This window comes from Emydura macquarii, unplaced genomic scaffold (genome assembly GCF_026122565.2).
Source record: "Emydura macquarii macquarii isolate MOO-44397 ecotype Brisbane River unplaced genomic scaffold, CSIRO-AGI_Emac_v2 contig_1477, whole genome shotgun sequence".
NCBI classification, from domain to species: Eukaryota; Metazoa; Chordata; order Testudines; family Chelidae; genus Emydura; species Emydura macquarii.
Window position 1 is genome coordinate 13,988,167 of NW_027131614.1, and position 15,427 is coordinate 14,003,593.

The 15,427-nt window shown below is 42.9% G+C and overlaps 2 protein-coding genes across 6 annotated transcripts in view; one reads left to right on the top strand and one right to left on the bottom strand.

The window, feature by feature from the left end:
- Positions 1 to 8,966, bottom strand: part of MTFR1 (mitochondrial fission regulator 1) — a 34,538-nt gene extending 25,572 nt beyond the window's left edge. The window contains exons 1-3 of one of the 2 annotated variants that reach the window (XM_067553685.1): positions 8,695 to 8,966; positions 7,400 to 7,608; positions 1,386 to 1,529 (exon numbers count right to left, since the gene is read on the bottom strand). In XM_067553685.1, the coding sequence (XP_067409786.1) occupies positions 1,386 to 1,451 (66 nt within the window). In that variant the 5' untranslated portion in view covers positions 1,452 to 1,529; positions 7,400 to 7,608; positions 8,695 to 8,966. The remainder of the gene's footprint in view (positions 1 to 1,385; positions 1,530 to 7,399; positions 7,609 to 8,694) is intronic. The other variant, XM_067553684.1, reaches the window with a different exon arrangement.
- A 3,268-nt stretch (positions 8,967 to 12,234) lies between these two features.
- ARMC1 (armadillo repeat containing 1) overlaps positions 12,235 to 15,427 on the top strand; it is a 46,359-nt gene continuing 43,166 nt past the window's right edge. Inside the window, exon 1 of one of the 4 annotated variants that reach the window (XM_067553689.1) lies at positions 12,235 to 12,467. The gene's annotated coding sequence lies outside the window, so the exon portion shown is untranslated. The other 3 variants (XM_067553687.1, XM_067553688.1, XM_067553691.1) reach the window with 3 other exon arrangements.

A 15,427-nucleotide genomic window follows, 5' to 3' on the forward strand; every position in this document is an offset into this window, starting at 1 on the left:
TAATAGTCCAAACTGTTGAGAAGATGTATAGTATTCAGTGAGGTTGCTCAGGATTTCTCTTGCTGTACATCTCAGTTTCATGTTCAAAGAACTGGTGTCCGGTATGAATGTATGTTCCTATTCTCTAATCTTTAATTTTAGATCATCATAAAGTACTAATTATGTCATGTAAACTTGTTTTATAATTTCAGCTTGCTAGCTCTCCTGACAAAAGGGTCATCAATCCTACAATAATCTGGTTATATATGGATTTAAATACAGCACATGATTGCAAATCTGCCTTTCCCACCCTCCCTCTGCATTTAAGATTTAAGTGGAAGAATATGTAGGTCTCACAGGGGAGGACTGCACCTGAACTACTGCTCCTGTTGACAATGGCTCCCAACAGTGTTAATAGGAAAATGGTTGCCGTGCAACAGTTTTAGTTTTGATCGGCTGCTTCTGCTGAGCAGGCAAAGGAAGGGCTACAGTGCTGGGCAAGGCAGGGAGTCAAGAAGTGCATACACTCCTTTCTGCTTCCCATCAGACTCTTGCACATAGCACAGCCTTCAACAAGAGCAGCAGAGACAACACAACCAGGATCACATTAGTTTTGTGGTGGGTGGCCTGGAAATTATGGGCATGAATAAGAATATATTCCAGGTTCCTGGAAGAAGAGAAAGGAAAGAAAGATTACAATGAAACACAGGAAAGATATACGGGGAGGGGAATAGAGGCAAAGGGAAAAAGAATATGGTGTGGTTGGCCAGCTGGCTTATTGACAACATGTGCAACACATGGTCAAGAATGGTCTCTTTCCCCATTACCGCTCCCTTGAGGTAAGGAAAGGTTTGGGGATAGTTGAAGGCAGCAGAGCTCTAGGACCTCCTAGAATGGGAGAAAGGGGTGTTATTGAACAGACTATGGGTACATCTACATGGCAAAAACATACCTGCAGCAGCAAGTCCCAGTGCTCACTTCTACAGACTCAAGTTCATGCTACAGCAGTAAAAATAATCATGTAGATGTTCTGGCTAAGGCTTGCACACACTCACCTTCCAGGGCATCAGAGCCTGAACGCCAGCCTACAAACCCCTTTTTTCATGCATCCTGAATGGCAGTATTACACTATAAATTATGTTTTGTCATTAAAGCCAGCAGGAACAAAACAGCCTATTTTAACTTTTTATATAACACCGATGATCATATATCTATGCATTAGATTTCATAACTTTCTGTCAATCAAGTTGGTATCATTCTTGCATTATTAATCTAACACTGCATAAATTTTAAAATATAGTCCCAGTGTGCTCTCAGTGTGGGAGACAGTGTGAACTACACATTTAAATGGATTACATTTGAAATATTTCAACTTGATAGAATTTCAATGAAGCTGAAACACTTACTGATTCCATGTTTAGTCCAACTTGCTCAAAAACCATCCTAATCACACGTTTAATCCAGCAGATCATCTGGAGTAGCAAAAAGTCTTCACAAACTGGTATTTAAACCTTCCAAACCTACAGGGCTGCTGAGGTTCCATAGTCCCTCTGAAACAGAAAAGGAACAATATAAAAGGCTTTCTTGAAGTCCAACAGTTACACACATTCCAACAACAATCAGTAGAAACGGTCTCTGAAAGCAGCACATTTTCAGCAACAACTGTTCCTAGTTCTCTCACTATAGACATCCAAATCCCACTTATTCTAAAACAGGTTCTACATTTAAAAAAAAAAAAATGTATTAAAAACTGCTATTGCAGAATGTGGTAATGTTTCCATGGCAGAATGGCTGTCTAATCATTAGTAAGTGAGCAAGGGTCATTATGGAACATCTTTAAACAGCAAATGGGATTTTGGACACCATCATCTTAAAAATAATTTCTGTCAAATCCCTTCCCTCATAATTGTAACAACTAAGACTACTATAAACAAAATTAAGAGGAAAGTAGTATTTCTCCTCCCAATCTTGTTTACTGGGTCACTCTGTTGTTTTGTGATTGTTAGCTCAATTTCTGAGGGGGAGAGGGGCTTTTTCATACAACAGGGGAGAAAAGACAAAAAAAAAAACCAGGGAAAATGATTGTAAAACTATAAGAGAGCAGAAGTCAAGAGCAGGTGTGAGATCTGAAAACATTTTTTAAGTTGACTAGATTTCAAGTTCACTTCATCACTTCATACATGCTACTTCTAATTTATTCATTATGAAACTATTTTAAAAGCTCTTTCTGTGAAGACAGAAAGCTTTTAAGTTTGTGTCAAAGGCCAGAGGAGAAGATGAACAGAAGTACAACCCAAGCCTCTTCTTTTATAGCTAAAGCGTTTGTGCTGCCATTCAAGGACCATCAGTTACCACTGTAGATTCAGGATCATTTTTGGCTTCATCAGACAGCTCAAATGCAGAGTCTAAGTGCACTGAATCATTCTGAACAACAGGAATATTGTAGTCTGAACTATAAATACTGATTTGTCGGAAGCCAATAAGATTCCTTAGCTACCCTTCAAAAGAAAAAAAAAAAAAGTTTAAATAATGGCAAAGAAATGATATGCAGGAAATATGGTCAAATCAGGGGATTAGAAGAAACATGAGAATGCCTGCAAGCACCACAACAGTTAGAACTGCCAGTGTTTCAATTACAAACATGTTTTTGAACAGTTTACAACTCCGATGCCAAGTTTCCATATGGACTATGTTATTAGCAAGAACCTGGCTCTAAAGTTTTGGGTGTTTTTAAGACGAGGTTAAAAAAAAGCTGGTTTGACTGAATTCCTCACTACCACAAGATTAAGTTTGACAGAACAATCTCTTGCCAAGAACAAAAAACTATTCTACAGCAGAGCTATTTAGAGAATTTGATTATTCATAATTCTGGGTGTAAGCCACATGGATTTTAAGCAATGTCTAGATCAGTGGCAGTCAGACTTCAGTGGTTCAAGGAGCCAAATTTGCAATCAGTATTACCCAAAAGACCCACAGCAGTGTGAATTCATTGTTTCTTTTACTGGTTTTTTTATTATGCTCAGAGCAAAATGACTGACCAGGTATTATTTTATCACCTACAACTGGTTAACATAGTAAAACCATCCTGATTGGTTAATTAAATCGCAGTGTTTTAATATGTGCTGCAAAGAGCCACTTGCAACTCTTGATCCTCAGTCTGTGTATCACTGGTCTAAATACTTAATAAGGCATTCTAGGGGGGAGGGCACCAATTCCACAGCCCTTAATTCCCTGTTGAAGGAGGTCTTGATCGGGCTCTCACAGAAGTTAACGGAAGTTGTACCACTTACATCAATAGAATCAGAGCCCTTAAAGCATGAAAACCCATTTGAGGTTACTGCATGCTAATACAGAGTACCCCTTTACAACACTAGACTAACCCTGAGCAAATAGAGGTTATAAAAACATTAAGACTAAGTAAGATGTTGGCTGAAAGAAGAGTAAGTGCTCAAAAAATTTTCAAGATGTTATCATAAAGAACAAAAAAGTTATTTAAGATAGAAAACCTGTGCTATCTTTTCTACTGAAAATACAGATGTGGACAATATTTAATGCAGGCATACTTATCAGGCTGACCAAGTGAGGGTCACCTTCCAAATGTAGATTTGCCAAGTGCCTCAAAAATAAAAATAATGCACTGCAAGAATCCACTCAACTTATCCTTGGTGAGAGAAGAAACTCAAGCAACCTGTTTCTGAATACTTGGTGTTCATTTTAAAAATTTCTAGCTTTTAAGTATTAAGCTAGCAAACAAAATCATTCAGTAACTGCTGCTGTTAATTTCCCCAAGCAAGTGAGAAGAGACTGGTCAGTTTGATTAAAAGAGTATTTACAACCTTGGGGACTGCAGATACTGACAACAACGTCAATTTCTCCTTTATATTTACAGTAATAATTCAAAATACTGTAGTATCACTATTGTACTATGCAACACTTTGTCCTTATTACTTTGGATTGTGAAAGCCATAAGCAAGCAGTCATATGGAAGGAAGACTCCCAACAGAAATTGGGAGAGTAGCAGTGAAGATTAATATCCCGCCTCAACTAGGTAAATCTCAGAGCTCCTCCTTTACAGAACCATGTATAGCCAGAAAACTGCACAACATTCATTGATCCTATCCTGGCATGAATTTCAGCACACACTTCTACTCCCCAGAAATAAGGAGTGCTGTATTTCTCACACGTGCCTTCCTATACTTCCCTTCCCCCATTTTTCACACTTGCATTTGTCTAGTATACATTATCCAACATTTTTATATCCGAGATTGATCTGCAAATTAGTAAATAATCAGTATTATTTCCCTAAGAGTTAGTGGAGTAAATCTAAAAGCACTTTTCAGATTCCAACAGAAAACAATGTGCTGTGGAGAAAAGTGAAAATGAAACACTCAACCAAGACTTTCAGTGGAGGGAAGAAAAAAAATTAAAAAAGGGACATGATCAACTTAAAGTAGACACATTTTTTTAAAAGTAGCTTCAAGTCTTTTATCTGTCTAAGTCCATGTCCATTGTTGTCATTTTCCACCTTTTTAAGTGAAAGTGCCAGTTTTCTTCCTTAAAAAACTCCCGCGCCCATCCTTTTATGCAAAAGCTATACAGGCAACAGAAGTAACTGTACAAATATAATAAATGGATTAAAGTGGTGTCAAATGCACAAACTAGAAAAAAGGAAAAAACAGAGGAAAACCTCTCTAATCCATTATAGAGAATGGAGGTGTTACTTGCAGGTACAAGATTAAGAGGAAACAAGTGACCTTGAAATAAGCAGTTTCCCTTTAAAACAGACACCTTAAAAATCAGGTTTACCCACTTTAGCAGGAATGCACGTCTGCACAGTCAGTAATGCTGGCACATGGCCTAACAACATCTGATGAAGTGACACCTATAAAAGGAAGTATACAGAGGCCATGTCTACCACTGAAATTATAGCAACATAGCTACAGCTCCATAGCTATACCACCATAACCCTGTAGTGTAGACACAGCCTACATCAACAGATGGGGTTTTCCCATTGCTGTAGGAATATCGCCTCTAAGAAACAATAGCTAGGTCGACAGAAGAATACTTCCATCAACATAGCTGTGACTATACTAGTCTAGTGTAGTTAGGTCTACACAGTTACAGCACTCGGGGGTGAGCATTTTCCCCCACACTCCTGAGCACAGGAGCTATGCTGACCTACATTTTAAGTGTAGACCAGACTGAGTGTCAAAGAATCAACAGAAAGAACAAGATTTCACACAAAATAAAAAACCAACATAATCCATTATCACAGCAGTGGTATACTGAAGAGCCATCAAGAATCTTTTAAGTGTAGGACCAGCTTGAAAACTATCCCTTTCCCAAATTAGTGCAGACTAGATATTTATGAAGAGTGACATGACTGGTAAGTAAGGATGTAAAACAGCAAACGGTTAACTGGTAAGTAGTAGTCTTACCATTTACAAATTGCGTAAACCGTTGAACTGTTCACTGCATTGGGGGAAGGGGGCCATGCACATGGGGAGTGAGTGGGGACAGGGTGTTGCAGGGAGGGATGATGTGGGGGAAGGGCTGAGATGCACACATATTCGGGGAGAGCCCTGGCAGCTCAGGGGTTTGGTGCCGCAGTGAGCCGGGAGGCAGTGGCTGAGGTTCGTCCAAGTGAAGGATCTGGGGGGTCAGGCAGGCATGGATGGTGGCCCCAGTCTTGGGGCAGGGACATAAGCATGGGGGAAGGGGGCAGTTGGGCTCAGGGGATGGGCAGGGCACGGAGGTGCCTTATTGCCCTCTCCTGCAAGCTGGGGGGCAGCAGGCCCCACGCCCAGGGCGAAGTGAGGCAAAGCATGACTGGAAAGACCGGGCGGAGGCACTTCCCCACTCCAGCTTGCGCGCCCATAGCCCCGTCCCCTCTGCCCCACGCGCTTGGCAGACAAAGCCTGCCCCAGCCACTGGAGCATGGCCTGGGCAGAGTTTGCCCCTCCCCCCTCTGGTGTGTGTCTTGCTGTGCTGGCAGAACAGTGACCTCCCCAGCACAGCTGGCTCCCTTCAGGGGAGAGCTCCATGGCAGAGAAGCAGCAGCCACAGCCATACACCCTGGGGACCCCCACATTCTCCCCACTTGCCCCAGTGGTGCAGCCACCACAGAGTGCGCTCAGTAGGGGGCGATCCTAGTATCCTGCCTCCTCCCCGGGCTGGCGCCACTCAGTGGGGAAGCACATCACACCACATACTGGAGCTAGGGATGTAAAATATATCATTTAAATGATAATTCTTATTGGTTGTTTAGTTAAACAACATTTTACATCCCTACTGGTAATCAGAGATTACACAGCCTCTACTAGGATCTATTTATAGTTGAGCACCAGGGTAACAGTCTTAGAGTTTGTCTATGCTCCAGTTTCCAGACAGAGACACCAACCAGTAAAAGCAAGCACTGTAATATATTCAAAACAGTAAGACATTTATATTAAATAGTTATGCTTCTGTTTTATAAAGAAGTTATGTTACTGTACCTCAAAGAAGAATGATAGTGTCATATCTTGCTAGCTAAAAAAAAGCAATTTAAGTCAGTTGCATACATACAAAATGGGAAATAACTGCCTAGGAAGGAGTACTGCAGAAAGGGATCTGGGGTCATAGTGGATCACAAGCCAAATATGAATCAACAATGTCACACTGTTGCAAAAAAGCAAACATCATTCTGGGATGTATTAGCAGGAGTGTTGTAAGCAAGACACAAAAAATTATTTTTCCACTCTACACCATGTTGATTAGGCCTCAACTAGCATAGTGTATCCAGTTCTGGGTGCCATATTTCAGCAAAGATGTGGACAAATTGGAGAAAGGTCTAGAAAACTTGACCTCTGAGGGCAAATTGGGGAAAAAAAACCAAAAACCTAAGTTTGTTTAGTCTGCAGAAGAGAAGACTGAAGGGAGACATGATAACAGTATTCAAGTATATAAAAAGTTGTTACAAGGAGCAGGGAGAAAAATTGTTCTTGTTAACCTCTGAGGATTGGACAAGAAGCAATGGGCTTAACTTGCAGCAAGAGTAGTTTACATTGGACACTAGAAAAAACTTCCTTCCTATCAGGGTAGATAATAAACTGGAAGACTGGAATAAATTGCCTAGGGAGGTTGTGGCATCGCCATCATTGGAGATTTTTCAAGAGCAGGTTACACGAACACTTGTCAGGGATTTTTTAAGATAAAGCTTAATCCTGCCTTGAGTGCAGGAGACTGGACTAGAAGACCTCTCGTGGTCCCCTCCACTCCTACAATTCTATGATTCTATCAGAGATCTAAACTTTGTTATCAGATGTCAATAAACAGAGATCCCATGCTCTTGCTTTGCATTCGAGTGCATTTGATCATGTCTTTTCAGAGACATTAGAACTACAATTCAATTTCTACAATTAAATAATAGTTTATAAATTACCATCACACCATGTTGTAAGATCATAAAAAACATTCCAGGATCATTTTCCACTTGCAATGACTTTAGTAATGACTGAGGTCAATACCAAGCTGGACTGAAGTCAAGCTAGTGAAAGCCTTCATCATATGCTGTTATGAATCTCAAGTCACCTGGATTCCAGACCTGAATCGTGCTAGATGTATTTACATGTAGTGCCTACTTATGGCAAACTGGAAAAAACAAATCAAAACAAAAAATCACACACTGGTGTCTTAGAAACACACATGTGCATACGTGATACCAGATGTTCTCAGACAGGAAAAATGACTGAGCTTGCAATCCCCTACTTGGGGACTCTTATCTTCCTTCCTTGGTTCAAAGCCCTCCTAATAAACTTGTTGAGGTTAACCCAAGATTATTTTTTAATAATAACAGTTACCTACAATATTGTACTTGCATCTGATTTAATTGTAAGATCTCTATGGCAGCAACCACATCATCCCCCTCCGCCTACACAGTGACACAGAACTCTCTGTAATACCAGTATGTGAAGAAGCAAGAGGAATTAAGTAAGCCAACTGGTCTGCATCCCTGTACTAAAGCCTACTCATTCATCTTAAGGCTGGAGCTGTAACAGCAACAGCCATGCTTGACGCAGGTGCTCCCCGGATCGGCATGTAAAGTCCATTTCTACTCTGCCGTCCTGCCCACTGCTAAGAAAGGCAAACATGAAGCAGGCTCCAGAGCGTCGATCGAGGCTACACGTTGCGTTACTAGCACCGATAGGCTCCGCAACGGCTCACACAGGGTCGCACTATGGGAGGGCAGAAGCTGCTGACGCTCCCGGTGCTAACAGTTACTCGTAAGGGCGGGGTCCCGTGGAAGCGCCGTCAGCGAGAGAGGCGGCTCGGCCCAGGGAAGCAGTGGATCCCCAAGCACATCCTCCGAGGAGCCTCCGGTGCGGAGTTTACCCACCCCCTCCGCCAGTTCGCCTGACCTTAAAGATCCGCCCCCCAGGACAGGGAGACTCGGAGAGGGGCTAGGGGCGGAAGGCCTGGGAGCAGGCTAAGGAGGCGCCTGTGGTGGGGGAGCAGGGCAGAGGATACAGAGCCCGGCTGCCCAGCACGAGGGAGAGCCTGTGGGGTCGGCACGTCAGACTGAGCTCGGATCCGACCTGCCCGCCCCTGGCACCGGTACCCGCCCCTGCCGCTTGTGGCTCCGGACCCTAATGTCCCGGGGCTGCTTCCCGCGAGCGCGCCGCCTGACCCTCCCGGGAGGGGAATCCATGCAACCGGCCGGCAGCGCCCAGCACAAACCTTCGCTCGCTCGCTGTGCAACCAGGCCAAGCCTCCGCGCTCACACCACGCCGATCACCGGCAGCTCCAGGGCAGGCCTCCGCGCTCACGCCACGCCGATCACCGGCAACTTCTAGACAGCCCCACTCCGGCCGGTTGCAGCAGCGGCTCAGGAGGTTCCGCTTCGAGTTCCGCCCCCTCCGCACAGCCAATCCCGTGCCGCACAGACACGGCACTGACCAATCACCGCCGCGCCTGCGAGAGGCGGGACCTAACCTGCCCCTCGTTCTGGGAATGGAGCGCAGGGGCCCAACCGGCGGCGGCGGCGGCGGCAGCAGCCGACCTCCGGAGTGACTCGCTCTCCATCCAGGGGTGCGGCCACCTGCCCAGGCTCGTGATTGAAGGGCCCCTGCCAAGAGCCAATCCCATGACGACTTTTCCGAGGCGGCGAGTCCTGATTGGCCGCTCAGCGTGCGCGCGGGCTCGGGAATCCTGCGCGCAGCTGACGTACGGCTTCTGCTGCTGGGCCCAATGAAGGAGTCAAGGACAAAAAACCCCTATAGGCCGGGGTAACGCTGTGCCCAGGCTCCCTGCGGGCCCAGTATCCGTCCGGTCTTTGCCGCCTGCAGGCTGACCCCTATGGGATCAGCTGCGTTTCTGCCCCTTCGCTGGGGGGCGCCGTGGTTGGGTCTCCTCCAGCGCTGGGTGCTGTTGTGTTTGGATTTCCAGCGCGGCCCAAGAATAATGATTTTTTTTTTAAAAGCCAGTGAGTGGTTTATTTTAAATCCATGGAAATACCTCTCTTCATATTGTGATCTTAACAAGAGGTAAATCTGAGGGCTAAAATGAATGCCTCCCTGCCTTTCACTAGTCATGGTTTTGGTGCACAGAAAAGCAAAGCACGTTGTCCACTCGGCATCTATACGGCTCATTGGTATGGTGTGACACTGGGTTTGTACCACAGGAAGCCTGGTTCAACTCATCCTTTTTTCGGAATACTAGTGAATACATCCCTGCTTGGGATGATTTATACATCCATTAAAGTATTGCTGAAGAATAAAATTCTTGCTTTTATTTGGTGACAAATGGCATGAATGCATGTTTGATCGGATCTATATGTATAGTAGTATTTTGTAGCAAAAAAAACCATTTTTTTTCTGTTCTGACCCTTCTAAAAGCTCTTCTGACATATTTAACTGCCTGTAGTATCTTGAGGGACCATGTTGTATTAAGGTTACAAATGGTTTATGTAGGCATCACTGTAGGCTATTGTATGGGGTGGGAAGATTTCCATGGTTCCTTTAAGAAATAAAAATGGGAGTGATTAAAGTGAGTCACTCAGGTTGCACCACCCATGGGAGTCTTGCAAATGCTGTTTCAAACTGGGTTTTCAGTCAAAGGGTTTTTTTTGGCATAAAAAGGTGATCTAGACCAGCACAGATAGGATGTTCTTTCCAACGGAGGGGATCAATTCTTGGGGAAAGACTGGAAAAACTTTGGCCTAATATGGCTGCACAACACTGATGGGTAACTCCTGGTATGTTTAGTGTGTTTAAATCTGCTTCTTGTTTTTGTATGTTTTTTCTGTAATTATTTTATTGTAAGAATAAATGTATTTTGCTGTGTGAAGGCTGGTTGGTAACTGATGTACACTGTTGTAGCACCAGCTTGGAGAAAGGTTAACTACAGTTGCTGGGCCTTAGACAGAACTGCTGAGGAAATCACAATGAGATGCAGAGGGATAGCAAGCCTAGACCCCTAGTCTGAAGGGAGAGAGATGTGGGTCTCTACCCAAGAGAGATGATGACTGGAGCCTGAAACCTTAAGTAGGTGCCCTCAAGAAAGACGAGGAGGAGGGATCAAAAGTGCAGTTCACCCTGAATCTGCAACAGCTCTCTTCGTCCATTTTATTTTAACTGAATTAAAAAGTGCATCCCTATTTTTCTCTTGAAAGAACCCTATTCATAACTTTCAAAGGTTATGTATGTGTTACTCAGTTCTAACACCACACATAAGATAGAAAAATGCAGTTTAATAGGATTGCTGGAATTGTTATACCCAACACACTGACCGATGAGTAAAGTAATATTTTTCAATGTGTAAGACTTATCACTGGTGGAGGGGGTGTGGGTGTGTGTGGGGACTAGGAAGTGCAGGAGGCACATCTAGGTCCCTTACTTGTCCAGCGCCTCAACTTTCATTAAAAAGAATTGTCTCTAGATATCAGGGTTGCAAAAAAAAAAATTCAAAATTTGAAGTGGGCATAACTGATAAGGCTCTCCGCAAAATCATGTGGATATTTCTTTAAGTCCTGAGGTGCGGACTACTCTATTCTTTTCAATGGCTGTTAACTGAAATGTCAGTGATACTTTATATGTTAATATTGTCAACTATTTCACTACTCACAAAATCATGTAAGAAAGGAAAGAAATATATTATGAAAATCTACATAAGTGTTTCTATGAAGAACTAGTTGTGAGGGTGCAGAAGATGTATACATTAAGATGGGTAGGCCTCTATCAGCACAACATAAGGTTGCAAGAAGGGCATAATTGGTTTCATATTCCCTAAGGTCGAGGGGTGGGGGCCTCATCTTTTCAAAATTTGGAACACATGGGCATTGGATTAAAGAGTTAATTTAAATTTAGCTGCAAAGTTAAATGCTGATAAAACAAGTTTTATAAAACCTTAAAAAATTACAAATTTTCCACAAATAAAAAAGAGATCAAACAAAAATGCAAACTGTTTTTAAAGAAATTAACATCTTCCTGCAATGGTTGTAGCAGGAAAAGTGCCTGATTGTTTCTTGTCAGTTTCAAATTTGAAACTTTTCATTGTATAAGTGCAGAAGTAAACAAAAAGCATAAATAGTATAAAGTAAATATGATTTGTGAAAATATTTATTTTTAAAATTGAAATTAATAATAGAAACACAGGTAAAACATGTCTGGCTGCAGTTATTGTTTGTTTAGTTGACATTGGTCTTTAAACAAATATTTCAAATTATTTTGCCTTAAATCTGCAAAGTGACAGACTTTAAAATTAGATTACTGGTTATGTTCTAGTTTCACAGTGCACTCTTTGTGTCAGGTTTGGTTCTAAGACACCAGTGATTTTGTTCCACTTTCTGTACAGCTGGACAAGGGACATTGAATGCTTGTGCCTTCCTTTACTTGTGCTATGATCGCAATTCACTTTAACGGGAGCACATCAGAACTCTGCAGTACATGGAGAGACTGGCTGCACTTAAGCTTTTTGTAGCACAAATTGCCCTGCATGATATTTTCAATAAAAGTAGTAATGCCCCGTACATATCAGGGTTATCCACAGAGGCCCACTCCCGCCTAGATGTAGCCCATTTATCTGTCTTTGTCAAACCTCAGGAGTTGGAGCATGCGGATTGCGGAGTCGGACTGCGGAGACTACAGGTAGCAGCATGCAATATTTCTAGGGGTTCACAGAGACTACGGAACCCAGCATGCAGTGTTCCAGCTGCATGCAAGCGGCCAATGGACGACAGGTACAAAATGCAAGACACCGTTGGATCCTAATGGCCAACAAACTACGGAGTCGAGCGTACAAGCCGTGCTCCTCTTAAAGCCCATAGACTCACCCACCGAGACTACATATCCCATCATGCAGTTGAGGAGAGGAAGCCGCGCGTTCTGGAACTTGTAGTTTCCCTTGGCTGAGTCTACTCTACCCACAATACCGTGGGAGCGGCCAATCAGATTGCGGTGTAACTACGTATGCTGTGAATGGCGGAGAGGCGCTGTTCGCTTCAGCCAATTGGGGTGCGGTAGGTGGGGAGGTGGCGCCGGGGGTCACACTGAGTTGGGGGAGGGGGCGGCCCCGGCGGTGTGTGGTTGTTTGTGTGTGTGGAGGGTCCGAATCCCCCCTATTGTGCCCCAGACGCCCGTTACCAGGCCTCAGCGACGCAAAACCGCCCCCGGCCCTTTGTGTGTGATGGAGACACGGCGCTGAGCCGCCCAGAGCCGTGAAACCTTCCTGCAGCGGTACGTGGTGGGCCGGGCTCGGTCCCCCGCTGCCGGCCGCGCCTGCGGGAGGCGCCTCGTCCCGGGGGGCGCAAGGCAGGAGCTTGGGTCGGGCCCTGAAAAGAGGGTGAGGCAGCTGGAGGGCGGGAATAGGAGTAAGGGTGGGGGGAATCGGTTGGGGATGCAGCTGGAGGTGAGGGGTGGGAGCAGTGGGGCTAGGCTGAGACCCGAGCGCGTACCTTTCAGGCTGCAATAGGTGGCTGCGGGGAGGTGATCGCTGCAGAGGGGCGGGGGTGGGTTGGCCTGTGTGTAGCATGGTGTGGACGGGGGCGCAGGATTTGTCGCTTCAGGGTTGGGTGGGGGCTGCTGAGTTTGCCAGCCAGGCCCAGTGGCAAGATCTGTACAAATCCTATAAGGTTTGTGCTTCTCCGAGCAACAGGTTCCTCCCACTAGCGAAGAGAAAAGAAAGTAGCTGGGTTATTCTGGACTAAGTGGCCTGTTGCTGCTTTTGCAAACTGGGTGCTTATATGCAGCAGCGGTACTTGTTTCCATATTACTGTAGTTATGAGGTGCTGGGGTTTTGTTTTGTTTTGTTTTTTAAGTGTCAGGGGATGGTTTCCTGAAGCTGATGTTTTTGGATGCACATGAGTAATAAGACTACATTTCTGGGTGCCATAACCAAGGATTTCAAAGCACTTTACAAACCCTAATAAAGTCTCTCAAAACCCATGTGAGGTCAGTAAATATCCCCAGTGTACAGAAGGGGAGGAAACTAAAGCAGAGCGAAATTAACTTATTTTCTCATCTTACATAGCAAATCCATATGAAAGATGTGAAAATAATGTAGGAGTTGTGATGTTCAGTAAATCTGTCTAACTTAATCCCCAAATTCTTGCTATTTCTGAGGAAAAAATTTAGAGACCTGGCTTTGCCTTTTTTTAATAAAAAACACTGCATAAAAATAACAATTATTTGTATGCGTTGTTGTGGTAGCTGTGCTGGTCCCAGTATATTAAAGAGGCAAGGTGAGTCAGGAAATGTCTTATTGGACCAGCTTCTGTTGGTGAAACAAGCTTTAGAGCTTTTGCACAGAGCTCTTCTTCAGGTCTGATTTAGTTTCCTAGACCTGAAGAGGAGCTTTGGTCCAATAAAAGAATGATTTGTGGTATATAATAAAAGGATATGAATGATCTGGTGCATTGAGCATGGGACTAGAAATAAAGCACTCTGCTTACAATCTTAGCTGTGCAATTGACTTGATGTCTGGTAGGTAAGTTATTTAATGTTTCTGTGATTGTTTTCCCATCTGTAAAATGGGAATCATAATAGTTACCTGGAAATTGTGTGCAGAATGCTTTGCAAATTATAGCGCTAATTATTATGTGAAATTGTAGCTTCTTATTTGATCTGTAAAGATCTTACAGTGTTCATGAAAAATTAATCTTGAAGCTGGTCACTAGCACCTGTTCTTTACTTTAACATTCTTTGTGAAGGAACTACTAGTGATGTAAAGGGAAACCATCACAATGATACTCGGATTGGTCTGTCCATTTCCAACCTACTATAGTTACAAGTAACACCTAAGATTTTTCTTTTCTTTTTTGTTTAGTGTTTATTTTGAGCTTTTGATGACTCTTTTTAGGATGAGTTTCACTATTTCCTCCACGGTGTGTTTCTTTTTTGATTAAAAGGTCTTTAAAAATTGCAACGTGAGAGCAGAAGAAACTTTATACCATTTTTCTTAAACATATTTCTTTAAAAATCCAGGACATACTTTTTAAAGAGTGATCTGTTAAAAACATTTTAGAAGAAATAAATCCATTGAAAAAGAAAAGCTGGCAATATCCCTTTAATCATATTCATGTGCCTTAAAGTTAAGTACTTGAGTTAATGCTGGCAGGATTAGGTCCATAGTCTGTATTGTATGTATCAGTATCAGAATAATTCAGGATCTGTCCTTTGCTCTTAACTGACTTTTCACCCCAAGATGTGGTTACTCCACTATTGAGGGGTATCTAGGGAAATTTGCACTGTTGCTATAACGATGTAACTATTCTCTCTTTATGCAGCTTTAGAGTCTAGTGCTGTCCATCCAACATCGGCTTCACTTGAAATCAAACTGGTTCCCCTTGTCTTCAGTTGGAGCAGGATGAAGCCTATATCTTTTTTTTTTTTTTTTAAAAAGCTCTTACCTTATTTTTTTTCTCTACCTGAATACTTTTGGTATTCTGTCTTTAAAGTAAATATAAGGTATGGGCTTCATCTTGCTCCTACTGAAGGGCTTGAATTCATGCTGGGTTATACATATTTGATATGTAATTCCAGAATAAAGTGAAGTGTTAGAAGTGCTTGATGGCATGGATACAAATTTTGGTTTGCTTTCTTGGTACACTTTTGTTGTATGGAAGAAATTAATGTGAAAGCTGAAACTATTTGTCATTTAAAAAAAATGTATTATGGAAACCTGGATTGTATGTTTCTTCACGGGTTTACTTTCAATAGAAAACAGAATTGGGGTGATATGTTTTAGGTTTCCGTAGACAGTGTGGTCATTAATAAACTGTTGGTTCTTCATCTATAATCATAATTGATCTAAACACTATTTGATAGGCAACGATTAGTAAAAGTACTATGTACCTTCTGTACAGGTTGACAGGCCTTAAAATTATACATGAAGAATGAACCAGTAAACCACTAACAAAAACTGTCATTCTCTATGTGTGGACTCTTAAAATTCCAGTTTTACAGGTATAGGGCCC